The sequence below is a fragment of the Chrysemys picta genome, chromosome 1 (assembly GCF_011386835.1).
Source record: "Chrysemys picta bellii isolate R12L10 chromosome 1, ASM1138683v2, whole genome shotgun sequence".
Taxonomy (NCBI): domain Eukaryota; kingdom Metazoa; phylum Chordata; order Testudines; family Emydidae; genus Chrysemys; species Chrysemys picta.
Window position 1 is genome coordinate 229,922,903 of NC_088791.1, and position 13,969 is coordinate 229,936,871.

A 13,969-nucleotide genomic window follows, 5' to 3' on the forward strand; every position below is an offset into this window, starting at 1 on the left:
GAGTCTTAAAAGCTATTAAAGATTTCTGCAAGGGCTCTGCAAAGCTTTAGTTCCCTAATCATTTTAATTAGATCTTGATCTTTTTGTTTGATTCATAGCAAACTTTTGACTGTTTTGCTGTCTTTCTTTTAATTTACAGGCAAAATTCTTGATGCTATTGACAAGGAAGATTTGAAAAACAACACATTCACATATTTTGCCTCTGACCATGGAGGACAATTGGAGGCTCAAGAAGGAAAAACTCAGCTAGGTGGCTGGAATGGCATATATAAAGGTAAGAATTACGGTACGATTTCTTTTAAGTTAAGAAATGCAATAGAAAATTAATTTGCTTGACTAACACCGAAGGGTTCAATGTGAGTTGGTTTCTATTCCTGGTTCTAGCACGGATGTCATGTGTAACCATGGACAGCAAACTTAATCTCTCTGTGCTGCATCTCGTTTCTCTGAAATTAAGGCATTAAACTTGCCTGTCTCACAGTAGTATTGTGAAGCTTGCATAACGCCTGTACATCAATATTTGTTCCTAGGATGGAAGGCCCCATGGAAGAGAAAAATATTATCCCAGATACATGGGTAATCAGAACAGAAAAGGAAAGGAGGAGTGTGCTGTCCCTTACAGTGAGAAGGCAATCACTGCACGGTTTTGTTGCTTTCAATATACTCTAAACAAGACAAATGCCAATCAGAAAGAATGTAAATGTTTTCATTTTTCAAACTGCAGCTTGTATTAATTTTGCAACCTGGCCTGATTTTTAGTGTAGCACTTGCCAACTACACAGCCAGGGGCAAAGAGTTGAAACTGTGACTCCCTGAGCTGTGGAAATTGTGTACTACTGAAAGGGAGAGTTCGCCTGTTTTCGGGGAGGGGGAGGAGGAACTTTTGCTAGCTCCTGGCTCTTCTTCATGCAGCTGGACTGTAAATTGGCTCTGATTGCTGCCATTGAATGGAAGCAGCACGTTATAGATTTGGTGAATGAGTCTGATGGGATTTGGAGGGCAGGGGGAAACAAGGTTGCAATGGCGAGCAGCTAAAAGACATGGAAACCTGATGGCTATATTCGTGTACCCAACTGTGCCACAATACACATCTTTTCTTCAGCACGTAGGCAGTCTGAGCATCCTGATGCTTGATCTGTGTAGAATTCTTATTCTCTCTATAGCTGTCTGATTCCTGTGTGCTATGTGGTTAGGGAAAATCATTTGACTGAAAGTTCAAATAAGGGTATATGATAGCTTTTGTATTATTCAGATTCATGTTTCCAGTCTTGAAGTTCTTGGGTAACTTTTTCAAAACCACCTAAGTGACTTTGGAGCCTAAATCTCATTTTCAAAAGTGAAATAGGCACTTAGGTTTTAGACTCCTAAGTGACTAAATCCTACATGCAAGAGTCACTTTTGAAAATGTTAGCCCATGTCTAAACAGAACCAGTGTCTGTACTGAAACTCTGAATTAAAATGGGGGATGAGGCTCTTTAAGTGCTGTTTAAGACGTTTTTCATACCTTCAGTCTTGTGTGTTCTCAGAGAGTGTCCAGTCCCTCCCTTTTTGCTAGGCCATGGGGCTATTTGGTGTAGGCTCTCAAAAGTTTCCTGTCACCCCATTCTGACCCTACAAAAGGATGTAGACTAACAGCTGAGTGCAAGAGGAGCAATGTGAGGGGAAAAAGAAAGAAAATTATTGCCGAAGAACATATATTTGAAAGCTTGCTTGCCCATTTTCCCATCTATCCCACGCTGCAAGTCAAGACATTAATTACACACACCTTCCCAGTTTTGGAGGGTGTGTTTGATTTTTATTTTTTGAGTGATTCTGTGCATCCCTCTTGAAGTTTATGAAATCAGAACTTAACCATGGAATTAAACCTTAGGGATGAGCAATGTGCTGCTGCCATCAGGCTCTAAATTCATGTACAAGTCTAATGTCTGTTAATGAGTCATAACTGTTATATGTCACTTTGCTGTAGGTGGAAAAGGCATGGGAGGCTGGGAAGGAGGCATCCGTGTGCCAGGGATACTTAGGTGGCCAGGAGTCTTTCCTGCTGACACAGTTATTGATGAACCTACAAGCCTTATGGACATTTATCCCACAGTGGCTCACCTGGGTGGAGGGATTGTGCCCCAGGACAGGTAAGGAGACAACAAAATATATTCACTCCCTATATCTGTAATGACAATATTGCTGCTTATGCTCTTGCTAAACTTTACATTCATAGTGTGGTATGCACTAAGCAATGGGCTTTGATGGTTTACGTTGCTGCTATACAATCATAATGTGGGATATTACTATGGGTTATAGCATGTAGCGCGTAGGGGTAGGATAGTTGTCAGAACAAGAAAACCCCAGAGAGTATGAAATGAACTAATTAAGGGTATGTCTACTACTGCAATAAAACACCCACAGCTGGCCCATGTCAGCTGACTTGGGCTCTCAGGGCCCAGACTGTGGGGCTATAACATTGTTGTGTAAATGGAATGGACCCCGGGCTCTGAAACCCTCCCCCCTTGATTCTCAGATCCCAGGTTCTAGCCCAAACCCAAAAAGCCTACATTGCATGTCACCATGCCTCAGTGGGTCACCTCTCAGAATACCAGATTCAGGACAAACTGCTGAGAAATAGGCTGGACTCACCCCCAAGCTGGTGGTTATTCTATCATTAGGTATTCCAAACCAGTGACAAAAGTAAACTTCTGTCTCACCACACTGGTTAAAAAGAAATCAATAATGCAGTCTCCTTAGGCATCCCAGCCCTTATTTCACCATCCAGACACTAGCCTTTATGATGAGTGGTTATTGAAAACCAATTTCACTAAACAAAGGGTTCTTCTGATCCCAAGAGATCAGCCACATACCCAGATCAATATATAACTCAGATCCTACCCAAGAATCACACTGTTGCCAATCCTTTAGTATCTAATATGTAAATGTTTGTTTATAAGAGAAAAGAAGGAGAGAGTTAAAGTAGTCAAAGAAATCATATACATACATTGCAAAGTTCTTGGATCAGGTTTGTAGCTGTGATGATACAGACTGCTGGCTTGTAAAGTCTCTGGTAACTTCCAAACGATTGGAAGGTCCTCAGTCCATTGGTTGGAATGCTCCTTTTAGTGTAAATCCGTAGTCCAGAGATCAGGGCAGGAAAGAGGCAAAATGGAGATGCTTCCAGGGTCCTTTATACCTTCTCCCATGTTGAGGGACTGCTCTCAGTCTTACTTTGTGGAAAATTACAGGCACAAGAGGGAGTCCAGGGTCACATGAGCTTGTCACATGCCCTTGCATGCTTGGATGATTCATAGAAGCCATTACCCGTATTCTGGCTAAAGTGTCTAGAGGAAGGCTAATCAGGTGGGGACAAGCTTTTTCTGTGGCCCATTGTGAGAATTAAGTGTTCTTTAAAGGGCCATCAGCTTGAATAGTTCATTCACAATGTGTTGGCTAGCCTGGACGTAAACTGCCTTGTGGGTGTTATCCCAGGAGCAAACACAATTGAAATATAGATCTATGTAGCCAATATTCATAACTTCAGATACAAAATGATACATGCGTATAAACAGAATAATCCTACTCATCGAATAATAACTTTTCCATTAACACCTTATATGACATACTGTGTACAAGATTTGTTGCAATTGCATAACAAGTGGCAATATTAATTATATAAACAGTCATTTTCCAATCACACAGCATCACAGTGCAATTTTGCAGCCCGAGTCCTGCTTGCCCGAGTCAGCTGATAGGGGCCAGCCCTGGTTGTTTTATTGCAGTGTAGATGTATATCCAATTAAAAACACATAGGGTAATAGAAGTGCAGGGGCCAAATAGGCATACATGGACCCCACACGGGCCCTTGTGAGTAGTGAGGCTTGTGGTGGAAATCGACGAGAGGGAAGGGACTGAGTTCCATATAGGGGTTGCGACAATTCCTGCTAGGCTCTGTGGAAACTGTAGAAGGCTTTCCTCCCTCCCGCACCACAAAGACCCATAAATGTCTCCCCATAACCCTCTCTGTAGCCCCTCCTCCTCCTTACATCTTGTCTTCCAAAGCATACGTTTTTTCTATCCATGTCTCTCCTTGCTGTTTGCTCTCCCACAACAAGCACTAGATGGAGTGGAGAGACTTTCTCTAGCTGTGCCCCCATGAGAAAAGAGCAGCTCTTTTGATGGTCCGTGCAGCTATAACCCATTTTTTAGCAGCCATGTTCTGTGAAATGTGCTCCTCTCCCTGAGCAAGATAAATTTTGTGAGGAGAGCTCCCAGCATACTTCCTATAGAGGCCTAGATGTGTTCTAACATCACCGGGCAGAGAATCAGGCAATCCAGAATCTACTTTCCATATACTTAATCTGCCAAGTGCAGTGCTCTCTGTCCTACAAATATTGCCCACCTATGACCCTCCTGTCTGTGGAGGAGGCCAAAGCATCTCTCTCTGCCTCAGCCCTTACCCCAAGGGATGTAACAGAGGGGAGAGTTGGCAAAATGAATGGAATTGCAATTTGTAATCCCATTCTCCTGATCACTTAGGCTTGACTGCTCCGTTGCCAGAAAGTGGATGCCCTGTGGTCCCTTAGCAACTGAAAGGCAGCCATCTGCCAGCAGAATACTAGTATTGTGAAAGGCAGTAGACTCTAGGGTGAAATCCTGGTCCCCTTGAGGTCAATGAGAGAGTTATCACTGACTTCTGTGGGATTAGGATTTCAACCTACTGTTCAATATCCCCACACTCACCACCACAAGAGTGTGGTGAAAGCTGTGAGTGGGGAGGCCATCCCCCAAATGCCACACTGCTCCTAATTGCAGAAGTGTCAGAAATATACACGCCAGGGGTAATATTTTCAAAAGCACCTAAGTGCCTTAAAAATGGGACTCTTAAGTCACTTAGCTGCTTTTGAAAATTTTGCTCTAGGAAAAAAGGGGAAAAGTAAAGTATCGGAAAAATTTACCTAGATACCATTTGTGAAATACATTTTAGAAATGCTTATACATAGGAGAGAAAAAATTACTCGCCAGTGTTATTACAAGAAAACTATTAAATACTAATTTAGGCCCCAATTCAGGGATGCACTTACGTGCTTAAATCCATCCTTATTCAGGAAAGCATGCTTAAGTGCTGTTCTCATTAGGGATGCTTTCCTGAATGGGGGTCTTAGTTTTCCATAAGAACTAAGTCTTTGTAAAAACTGTTTGTGTACTATTCAATGGGATAAGTCTGAATTTTTGTTTTAAAAAGCATTTTATTTAGGGATTTACAGTATTTGCTTAACTTCTTTAATAGCTGTTCTAAATGTAGGACAAGTGCCGCAGGGAAATTATATACAGATAAACATGTAAACAATCTGTAGATGTAGTGCCAGTGGCACTAAGAATTTTTTACTGCAGAGTGAGTAATAAATACAATATTTATTGTCCCAGTTTGGTGACTTCTCTTATCTCCATCACATCAGGGTAGTTGATGGCCGGAACCTGATGCCTTTACTACAAGGAAAAGTTCAACAGTCAGAGCACGAGTTCATGTTTCACTACTGTGGGTCATACTTACACGCGGTGCGATGGCACCAAAAGGACAGTGAGTATAGACACTCTCCCCGTGAGGGATACAAACTCTAGCAAATATTTTCTCCTCATAGGAGCAGTCATCATAGCAACCCTAACTGATTGCTTTTTTGCAATAATACTTAGGCCACTTAGTACACTGGCAACTGAATGACAAAAAAATTGTCTTTCAGAGGTGTTAAAAAAAACACACACCCCAAAAGACAAAAGTTTTGCCGACGACATGTGCCAGTGTGAACAGCGCTTTGTCGGCAGGAGTGGTCTCCTGCTGACAACGCTAATGCCGCTTGTTGGGGGTGGAAGATTTTTGTCAGCAGGATAGCCGACAAAGAGCAGCTACACTTTGCGCCTTTTAGCAGAACGGCTTGTCGCTAAAAGCTGTGTAGTGTAGACATAACCTCAGTAAAGTTGTCTGTGCTTGGTCCAAGTTCTGTGGAACCTATGGATTGACTCTGAGGTTCTTGTCAAGTCAAAACTGGCATGGAAGTTGTAATGATGTCTGATGCCAGCAGAAGGTGCACCCCTACGAAGGACTCTTTGCAATCAACAGAGAAAAGATGTAAGCGGAAGTTTAATGAAAACACGTACTGTACCATCCTACAGAAGTTTTCATCTCCACAATGTGTAGTGCCTTCAAAATCAGTATCTGTTTGAAGGATTTTAAGAAGCCTTGTAACCTTGTATATTTTCGTTGGTAAATGTCTTTGTATTCCTTAAAGGAGCACTCTCAAATACTATAGTGCTATGTTATACTCATCATTTGGTCCCTATATCTGGTTTCTCTCCTTCCAGATGGTGCACTGTGGAAGGCTCATTATGTGACCCCAATATTCCATCCAGAGGGTGCTGGAGCGTGTTATGGAAGAGGAATTTGCCCATGTTTTGGGGAAGGCGTAACCCATCATGACCCCCCTTTACTCTTTGATCTCTCAAGAGACCCGTCTGAGGCCAAACCTCTATCACCTCACACTGAGCCCCTGTTTGACACAGTAATAAGCAGAATAGCAAGAACTGTTCAGGAACATCGCCAGACGCTGACTCCAGTCCCACAGCAGCTCTCTTTGTATAACATTATATGGAAGCCCTGGCTGCAGCCGTGCTGTGGGACATTCCCGTTTTGCTGGTGTGATAAAGAAGGTGACAGTGCCCACCCTGCTCTGTAAAATAGGTGGTGGTTCATAAAACCCTGCAACTGTGAATGCTCTGCTACAGTCAATGTGTAATAACATCATTTCTGAAAAATCATGTCTCCTTTAGGCCAAATTATCCCTTAAATATGCTATTCTACTGCCCTCTCTCTCTGGGGAGCAAAGAGGCTGTAAGTGGGGATAAGGAGGTTATGATCGTGCTTTCTCCCATTCGCTCTCCACTACTAGTTAGGTGCATAAAGTGCACTCCATGTACACATAGAATAGGACCTGGAGAGACTGTGCCTTCTAATATGTATTTAGGAGCCTCGCTTTAGGAACCCAAGTCTGAATATTTTGGCCATAAGGCATCCAGATACAGTGGCGTCTGTGTTACAATTACATCCTTTTCCCAGCACATCACTGCCTTGCAGAGGTATAACTCCATTCTCTGTTGGGCATTTAGCTATAGATAAATATTTGAAACTGTCAGAGAGATATACACAAGAAAAAGTGAAATTGGCTTAGGAAAGAACCAACTGCAATTTTTCAACAACTTTTGAACAAACTGCAGCTTTAACTGGATAACAGTAAAGTAAACGATCATGCATGCCAGAAAGCAGAATATTGCTCTTTAAGATTTTTTTTATTATCATTTGCACAATCATTACTAAAAGCAGCTTTTGGTTGGTGAGCAAAGGGTCCTGTTATAGTTTATAACTGCCAGTTTTACTAATAAATGATGCTAATAAAAATGTATAAAATAAATAAACAGTGATGTGTGGTGTTATATGAATCTCAATAGAATAGCCTAGATACATAGGCGGCAAGTTATATGGGCTCGTTGTGTCCATGCTCCAGGAATATTCAGGGCCAGGGGCCCTGCTCCACCAATATTTAGAGCTGGGTCTCTCCCCCGGCCCTGCTTGAAGTGGGCCCCGGCCCCCACCTGCAATCCCCCATGCCCCAGAGCGTCCCTCGCCCCGGAGTGTTTGAAAGCTGCGCATGGCTCTCCCTTCCCTGCCTGCCTAGGCTTGCTGCTGGCTGCTGCTGCCTATGGCAACAAAAGACGCTGGTGGCTGCTGCACTGTGGAGGGGAGGAGGCACACACATGCTTTGCAGCCCTCCCCTCAGTTAGCACCCACCAGGAGAAGACCTGATCATCTGCAGTGGACCTCACTCACCTGAGCAGCTGCTGGGGCTTCGGTGAATGTTTGACCCTGTAATCTGCACCCCCCAGCCACCACTCCTGCCCTATGCTGGGCAAGGGGCAGTCCCATCCCCAGGGCCGGTGCTACTATTTAGGCAAACTAGGCGGTTGCCTAGGGTGCCAAGATTTGGGGGCACCAAAAAGCGGTGCCCCCAATTTTTTTTTACAGCGTTCCTACGCCCCCTCCCCGAGCGCGTGGTCACCGCTCCACTTCTCTCGCCTCCCAGTTTTGCCGGCACAGGGGCCCGAGGACAGCAACAGTGGGGTTCGGTGCCCGGAGTGCTTCACGCCAATAAACATACCGGGTTGGAGAAACAATCAAAGTTGATTTGAGATCTCAAAGTGGTGCAAGGAGACAGGCAAGTCTCAAATTGAGCACACCAGCAAAAACAGTTTCTCTCTTCTTTATACATTTTACAACTAAGCCCCCCCTCTCTCCCCCTCTCTACCGCCCCTCCTCTACTCCCCCTCCCCTCTCTACCACCCCTCCTCTACTCCCCCTCCCCTCTCTACCAAAGGCATGTTTATAGATTTAAGCAACTAAATCATTCTAGGGCTATAAATCTAGCTTGTTAGTAACTTCTCCCTAAACTGTTATTTGGTTCTGTTTACCCTTAGTTTATTACCCCTTCCCCAGCTAGAAACATGCAAACCTCATCATTATTGTTTGGTACCTGAAATGAACAAGGTCGTAATTGCTAACTGGCTATTTACACATTCCAATTCTTGTCCTTGGTTGTTAAGGTCGATTAGAGTTAAACATGGAAGGACAGAGTTTAAACATGGAAGAACTCTGGCTCAGGCAGGCATAGTAACCCCAACACCAGGCTTGCAGCGCCAATCAGCTGTTTGGCACCGCAAGCCTGGGAGGGAAGGAGAATTAGAGCATAGGCGGCGTGCTCGGGGAGGAGGCGGAGCAGAGGTGAGCTGGGGTGGGGAGCTGCCGCATGGCTCCCCGGGGGCGGGGGGGCGCCTCAGTGAGGGGGGGAGAAGCTGCTGCGGGCAGGGGTGCCTCAGGGCGGGGGGAGCGGGGAGCTGCCGCAGGGCTGGGTGGGGGGGTGCAAGGTGGAAGTTTCGCCTAGGGCGTGAAATTTCCTTGCACCAGCCCTCCCCATCCCCCACCCCCAGTGAGGTTATGGTGAGGGACAGCAGGGAAGGAAGGAAGCCACATGTGATGGCAGTCCCCTCCCTCCCCCCAGCACCCACCCACTGCAGGGGAGATGGGGTGGGGGGTTTCCTGGACCTGAGCAGTTGGGGCTTGGGTGAATTTTGTGACACCCTGCCCTCCCCCCTACCCCACAGCCACCATTCCTGCCCCATGCTGAGCAAGGGGCAGCCCCATCCCCCACCTCCAGTGAGGGGCAGCAGCAGGGGAGTCCACATATGATGGCAGACCCCCCCAGTACCCACCATAGGGGAGGCGAGGGGGCTTCCTGGACCTGAACGGGGCCCTAGGAGCATGTGCAGTGACAGTGGTGCAGAGTGAGTGTGCCATGGGGGAAGGGAGGGAGGGAAGAGGAGGGGTCCCTCACCCGGAGCTCGCTGCTGCCGACAGGGAGTAGAGTCGGGGAGTCCTCTCTGATCCTAGCCCTGGAGCAGCCTGTCTGCACCCCAAGCTCCTCATCCCCAGCCCTGCCCCACCCCAGAGCCTGTGCCCCCAGCGCCCCAACTCTGAGTCCCAGCCCTGAGCCCCCTCCTGCACTGTGAACCCCTCATCCCCAGCCCCACCTCAGAGCCCTCGCCTGAGGGGAAAAACACACAACTTAAATTTGGTGGTCAGTTTGGGGTATGATCGTGTTTAGCACAATACTTGATTATTTTACACCCTTTAAAGTATATAATTGGTTGTATGCAGGTGTTACGAAGTGGAAATGTTCTTCATGTTTTCTCTGAAAACTGTGTGGGTGCCTCAATTTCCCCTATGCATTTCTTAAGGATCTAGGTGGTGGGATAAGGGTGTGTGATTGTTGTAGAGCCTTAGAGGGCCAGTGTGATGCCGTTTGCACAGAGAATGGCCGACACCCTGTCTCCTGGCAACTGATGGTCTGGGCCCCTCCCCTGCAAGGTGCCAACTGAAGGTGTTGGGGAACAAAGAGATCAGGTGGCCTCCTTGCCCAGAAAAGAGACAAAGGCCAGAGGAGGGGCTGGAGGCAGTGTCAGTTTGGAGCTGGCTGGGGAAACAGGGAGAGGCCCAGAACTTGGGTCTGGGCTCCCCACCCCCAAAGATAGACCTGACTGAGGGGTCCTGTTTTCTGTACCTACACAAGCTCTGTTTCAGACTGTGTTCCTTCTGTTTTACTGGCTGGCTGACTGTCAAGTCTGACTGCGAAGTTGGGGTGCAGGGACCTCTGGCTTCCCCAGGAGCCTCACCCGGGCGGACTCGCTAGGGCTCTACAACAATAACACACCCTTATTTCACCACCTGGAACCTTAAGAAATGCATAAGGGAAACTGAGACACACACACAGTGTTCGGAGAAAACATTAAGAACATTCCCACTTCGTCACAACAGGTACAACAAAATATAATATATTGGAGTGTGCGAGTGCTGCTTCTGACTTTCCACTTTTAATTGACCCTTGTAATCTTGTGGCACCAGTGCGCTGTAACTTCATTTTATCACAGCAACAAATTCTTGATTTGTAGGACCACTAACAATCAACAATGGATAAATTCTTAATAAAGTTACCCAGAGAAAAAGAAGAAAAGGGTAATTCATTAAGTGACGGACTGAGTTCGACACCCAGCTTTCAAACTGAAGTCATACAAAAGAAAGATGTGGCAAATCTACAAGATAAGAAAAGGAGTTTTCAGCAGTCTTGGCTATCAAGATTTAAGTGGTTGGAGTACAATAGCAAATTAAACAGAGCTTTTTGCTCAGTCTGCAAAAACTGTTCTGAAAAGAAGATCTTAATATTTTCTACGAAAGCTAAACCAACATTTATTTCATCTGGTTTTCAAGATTGGAGACACATTGAGTGGTTTTACATCACACACAAAAATCCGCCTGTCACAAGGAAGCGGTAATGAATTATGCTGCTCTGCAACCACAGGTAAATATTTCTGCCCTAATGTCGGCCAGTTACAGAAAAGAATCACAATCAGCTAGGATTGCACTGCACAACATTTTACCAGTGTTCAGTACCTAGCTCAACAAGGAATAGCATTATGTAATGACATAATGAGAGTGATTCAAATTTGATGCCGCTCTTGTTGCTACGCAGTACAGATTCTGAGGAACTGAGACAGTGGCTTAATCGCACAAAATACAAGTGGCTGTCACATGAGGTTATTAACAAAATAATCGAAATTATGTCAATGATGGCGCTAAGAAAAATTGTGCAAAAGATAAAGGCTTCTAAGTTTTATGTTGTCATGTGGGTGACGACGCAGGAAACAGAACGCCAGGTTTGTTGGTAGCCAGAGAGCTTTACAAGCCTCTTGCAAAAAGCCTCCCAGGAAAACTTTTCCTGGGGTTTTTATTTCTCTCCTTACTTTGTTTACAACACTTCTTAGTGGTTACATTCCTGCGCATAGAAAAGCCAGGCAGTATACATGCACATAAGATAACGAACCCATCTCTTGAGCGCGTGAATGCCAGCTGCGAGGAAACAATCAAATCAGCCAAATAAGTTTCCCAAACACAAATACTGGATTGAAGGTCACTCCTGCCTCGTAGCCATGGGAGCAGTTTGCCGCGCCCGTGGGCTGGCGATTCGGGAGCTATGCATTCCTACATCCCCCCCTGTTTTATTTTATATGCAGTGTTTAGACAAAGCACCTTCGCAGGGTAGCATACACAATGTCACTAGATTGGGTAAACATTAAACAAAGCAGCAAAGTAAAACGCCAAAAATCAAAACTAGGACCCTATACTATAAAAGGGTCTTCATCTACTCTAAGGGTGGCTATGACTAGATATAATCCCACCAAGGAGGAAAAACATTTTAGCGGATAACTTAAGCATAACATTTTAGCATATTAATTTGCTATTGCATGCAAAACTATTATCAGTAAGCTTAAAACAACACATTTCTTTCACTGTCTCACACCCCAGATGTTGCTGGGTGGTTTGCAGACAGGAACAAGGCAAGTACTTAACAGACCTTGCATTTTCGGGGCAACGGCCAGGCAGAAATCAGATTGATTCAATACTTGTGCCAGGTGGACCCAAATGTCTTGTAATGTGGTGTCATTAACATACACACAGCTGTCATTAACTTGAAAAAGTAAGTGTCCTGTCAGGTGTAATCCCAGGAGCACTGACTAAAATTAACTGGGCATACCAGGTAGTTTAATTTCCCAGATGTTTTGGTGAATTACTCAATCCCACATGCATCCTCCCCATGGACCCGGCAGGATTTGGTATGTGGGAGGCCACACCCCCTTTACCGGTCCATATGCTTGGAAGGAGCATTGAGAACGTCTACACTTCCACTCAGAAAGTCTCCAAGTATGTCTCCATGGCCACAGATCAGATGGTACTCCTGATGTGTCTGTAAGGGCAGTGGGCCAAGCCTGAACATGCTAGATCCCACTGCAATGCCTTCCCAGCCTCAGTGATATTCAATACCATCTCTGTCAGCAACTTCTGGGTCATTGTCTGTATTTTGATGTGTTACAGGGGTAATAGTGTAGTAGAGGAGATGGCAGGGGCAATGGCAACAAGGTGCCTTTGGTACTTATCATTTAAAATCCAATTAGGGAAGGCAATACATACTGAAGGACTTATTCAAAACACAGGGCGCAGCCTATAGAATAAACCCCAAAATCCAATCAATACCACGTTCCCAAGCATGGGTCCCACAAGTTTCTTTTTTTCCAGGTTATAATTTTTTGTTTCTTCACCAGGGTCAGTTCTTAATGTCTCTTGTAGTCAGGAATTCCTGGACTTTGTGGTTTCAAGGAAGCAAGTGTTCCTTCTTCTCTTTTCCTGAAACAGTGTGGTTTAGCATCATACAGGGGAGAGGTTACTAGCACATCACCCTGTAATGGTTTTGTGTCTTTTAGAAAAATTCAAAGCAACAGTAGGTCTGTCAGTGGACAAGGGAGAGGTTACTAGCACTTCGCCTTGTCCTTTTTTTCCTTTTTCCTGCTGTCCAGACGGCACAGCAGAACTAGAAGGAGAAATAGGCTTATCATCAGTCAAAGAGTCCTCCTGAAGTGGAGGGGTCTTTTTGCAGTGAAAAACATGGGTCCAGGCAGTCAGTCCTTGGCACTTCACAGCGGTGTTGGTGGTTAACAGGACTTGGAAAGGGCCTTTCCAGCATGGAGCCAAAGCAGTCTTTCATTGATGGACTTTACATAGACTCAGTCTCCTGGTTTTAATAAATGGTAGGGGTGCTAGGATCTTTGGATAGCACTTCTCTACCTGTGAGAAAAGAAACCTAACACATTTCATTAATGCCTGGCAGTGTTTTGCAAATTTCATTGTTGCTCGGGCACATTTAAGCTCCCCCCCCCCCCCCCTTGTCTTGGGGGTCAGCCAAGTTTTGGCTGTGACCTTGGATGAGCCTGCAAGCTGTATTTTCCTCTCAGTTAACTCATTCTGTGCTTTTTCCTCTTCTCCCTTTCTCGGCTTCTTTTAACCTACAAAGGAAACCTTCACTCTTCCAGTAAAATAACTTTATTACAGAGCTTTGGAGCAACAAACCGGGACAAGCACACCCACTTTTGAGGAGTGCACTCGGTACAACCTCAGGTGTCTAATTGCTTTCCTCCCTCCCCAGCCCTCTGGCTAGAAATCTGAGGTAGCCAGAAGGATCCCATGGGCAATATGGGGAGTGGGTTAACCTTCCATGTCCTTGCTTCCAAAGACTGTTGGTATGCAATTCTTAACAACAATTTTTGCCATAAAACACAAAAATAATCCCTATTGTGCCAGTAAATGCATGGTACATTGAATGCTGTTCAGCTGGCATCCGTTTTCTCTGATGATCTGAAAAACAAAAGAACAGAGGTCTACCCCTTTTGGGCAGTCAGTCATTGCTTAAAATGTTTCCTTGTATTTGTTCATAGGCAGCCCAGATTTCAGTGACTTCTACCTTATTAGTTAGAAACTTGCATTAATACAAATGCTTTC

General features: G+C 45.2%; 2 protein-coding genes across 6 annotated transcripts in view; one reads left to right on the top strand and one right to left on the bottom strand.

Moving 5' to 3' along the window:
* LOC101950448 (arylsulfatase D-like) overlaps positions 1 to 7,449 on the top strand; it is a 28,384-nt gene extending 20,935 nt beyond the window's left edge. For all 3 annotated transcript variants that reach the window (XM_065580763.1, XM_065580761.1, XM_065580764.1), the window contains exons 7-10: positions 140 to 274; positions 1,967 to 2,129; positions 5,442 to 5,563; positions 6,343 to 7,449. In XM_065580763.1, the coding sequence (XP_065436835.1) occupies positions 140 to 274; positions 1,967 to 2,129; positions 5,442 to 5,563; positions 6,343 to 6,713 (791 nt within the window). In that variant the 3' untranslated portion in view covers positions 6,714 to 7,449. The remainder of the gene's footprint in view (positions 1 to 139; positions 275 to 1,966; positions 2,130 to 5,441; positions 5,564 to 6,342) is intronic.
* Positions 1 to 13,969, bottom strand: part of LOC101951641 (CD99 antigen) — a 514,232-nt gene that overhangs the window by 321,373 nt on the left and 178,890 nt on the right. The window lies entirely within an intron of this gene.